At 0.0% G+C, this 2,500-nt stretch overlaps 1 protein-coding gene across 1 annotated transcript in view; it reads left to right on the plus strand.

Annotated features, from left to right (window-relative positions):
- The window catches only part of LOC129720169 (putative uncharacterized protein DDB_G0286901), a gene marked incomplete at its 3' end in the record, with an annotated part of 131,694 nt that overhangs the window by 128,533 nt on the left and 661 nt on the right, over positions 1-2,500 (plus strand). Inside the window, exon 8 of the mRNA XM_055671605.1 lies at positions 1,581-2,500. This exon is cut by the window's right edge and continues 661 nt beyond it. Within this exon, the coding sequence (XP_055527580.1) occupies positions 1,581-2,500 (920 nt within the window). The remainder of the gene's footprint in view (positions 1-1,580) is intronic.

Here is a 2,500-nt window from a genome sequence, read left to right on the forward strand (position 1 = left end):
AATAATAATAATAATAATAATAATAATAATAATAATAATAATAATAATAATAATAATAATAATAATAATAATAATAATAATAATAATAATAATAATAATAATAATAATAATAATAATAATAATAATAATAATAATAATAATAATAATAATAATAATAATAATAATAATAATAATAATAATAATAATAATAATAATAATAATAATAATAATAATAATAATAATAATAATAATAATAATAATAATAATAATAATAATAATAATAATAATAATAATAATAATAATAATAATAATAATAATAATAATAATAATAATAATAATAATAATAATAATAATAATAATAATAATAATAATAATAATAATAATAATAATAATAATAATAATAATAATAATAATAATAATAATAATAATAATAATAATAATAATAATAATAATAATAATAATAATAATAATAATAATAATAATAATAATAATAATAATAATAATAATAATAATAATAATAATAATAATAATAATAATAATAATAATAATAATAATAATAATAATAATAATAATAATAATAATAATAATAATAATAATAATAATAATAATAATAATAATAATAATAATAATAATAATAATAATAATAATAATAATAAAATAATAATAATAATAATAATAATAATAATAATAATAATAATAATAATAATAATAATAATAATAATAATAATAATAATAATAATAATAATAATAATAATAATAATAATAATAATAATAATAATAATAATAATAATAATAATAATAATAATAATAATAATAATAATAATAATAATAATAATAATAATAATAATAATAATAATAATAATAATAATAATAATAATAATAATAATAATAATAATAATAATAATAATAATAATAATAATAATAATAATAATAATAATAATAATAATAATAATAATAATAATAATAATAATAATAATAATAATAATAATAATAATAATAATAATAATAATAATAATAATAATAATAATAATAATAATAGTAATAATAATAATAATAATAATAATAATAATAATAATAATAATAATAATAATAATAATAATAATAATAATAATAATAATAATAATAATAATAATAATAATAATAATAATAATAATAATAATAATAATAATAATAATAATAATAATAATAATAATAATAATAATAATAATAATAATAATAATAATAATAATAATAATAATAATAATAATAATAATAATAATAATAATAATAATAATAATAATAATAATAATAATAATAATAATAATAATAATAATAATAATAATAATAATAATAATAATAATAATAATAATAATAATAATAATAATAATAATAATAATAATAATAATAATAATAATAATAATAATAATAATAATAATAATAATAATAATAATAATAATAATAATAATAATAATAATAATAATAATAATAATAATAATAATAATAATAATAATAATAATAATAATAATAATAATAATAATAATAATAATAATAATAATAATAATAATAATAATAATAATAATAATAATAATAATAATAATAATAATAATAATAATAATAATAATAATAATAATAATAATAATAATAATAATAATAATAATAATAATAATAATAATAATAATAATAATAATAATAATAATAATAATAATAATAATAATAATAATAATAATAATAATAATAATAATAATAATAATAATAATAATAATAATAATAATAATAATAATAATAATAATAATAATAATAATAATAATAATAATAATAATAATAATAATAATAATAATAATAATAATAATAATAATAATAATAATAATAATAATAATAATAATAATAATAATAATAATAATAATAATAATAATAATAATAATAATAATAATAATAATAATAATAATAATAATAATAATAATAATAATAATAATAATAATAATAATAATAATAATAATAATAATAATAATAATAATAATAATAATAATAATAATAATAATAATAATAATAATAATAATAATAATAATAATAATAATAATAATAATAATAATAATAATAATAATAATAATAATAATAATAATAATAATAATAATAATAATAATAATAATAATAATAATAATAATAATAATAATAATAATAATAATAATAATAATAATAATAATAATAATAATAATAATAATAATAATAATAATAATAATAATAATAATAATAATAATAATAATAATAATAATAATAATAATAATAATAATAATAATAATAATAATAATAATAATAATAATAATAATAATAATAATAATAATAATAATAATAATAATAATAATAATAATAATAATAATAATAATAATAATAATAATAATAATAATAATAATAATAATAATAATAATAATAATAATAATAATAATAATAATAATAATAATAATAATAATAATAATAATAATAATAATAATAATAATAATAATAATAATAATAATAATAATAATAATAATAATAATAATAATAATAA

Source organism: Wyeomyia smithii, chromosome 2, assembly GCF_029784165.1.
Source record: "Wyeomyia smithii strain HCP4-BCI-WySm-NY-G18 chromosome 2, ASM2978416v1, whole genome shotgun sequence".
Lineage (NCBI taxonomy): Eukaryota > Metazoa > Arthropoda > Insecta > Diptera > Culicidae > Wyeomyia > Wyeomyia smithii.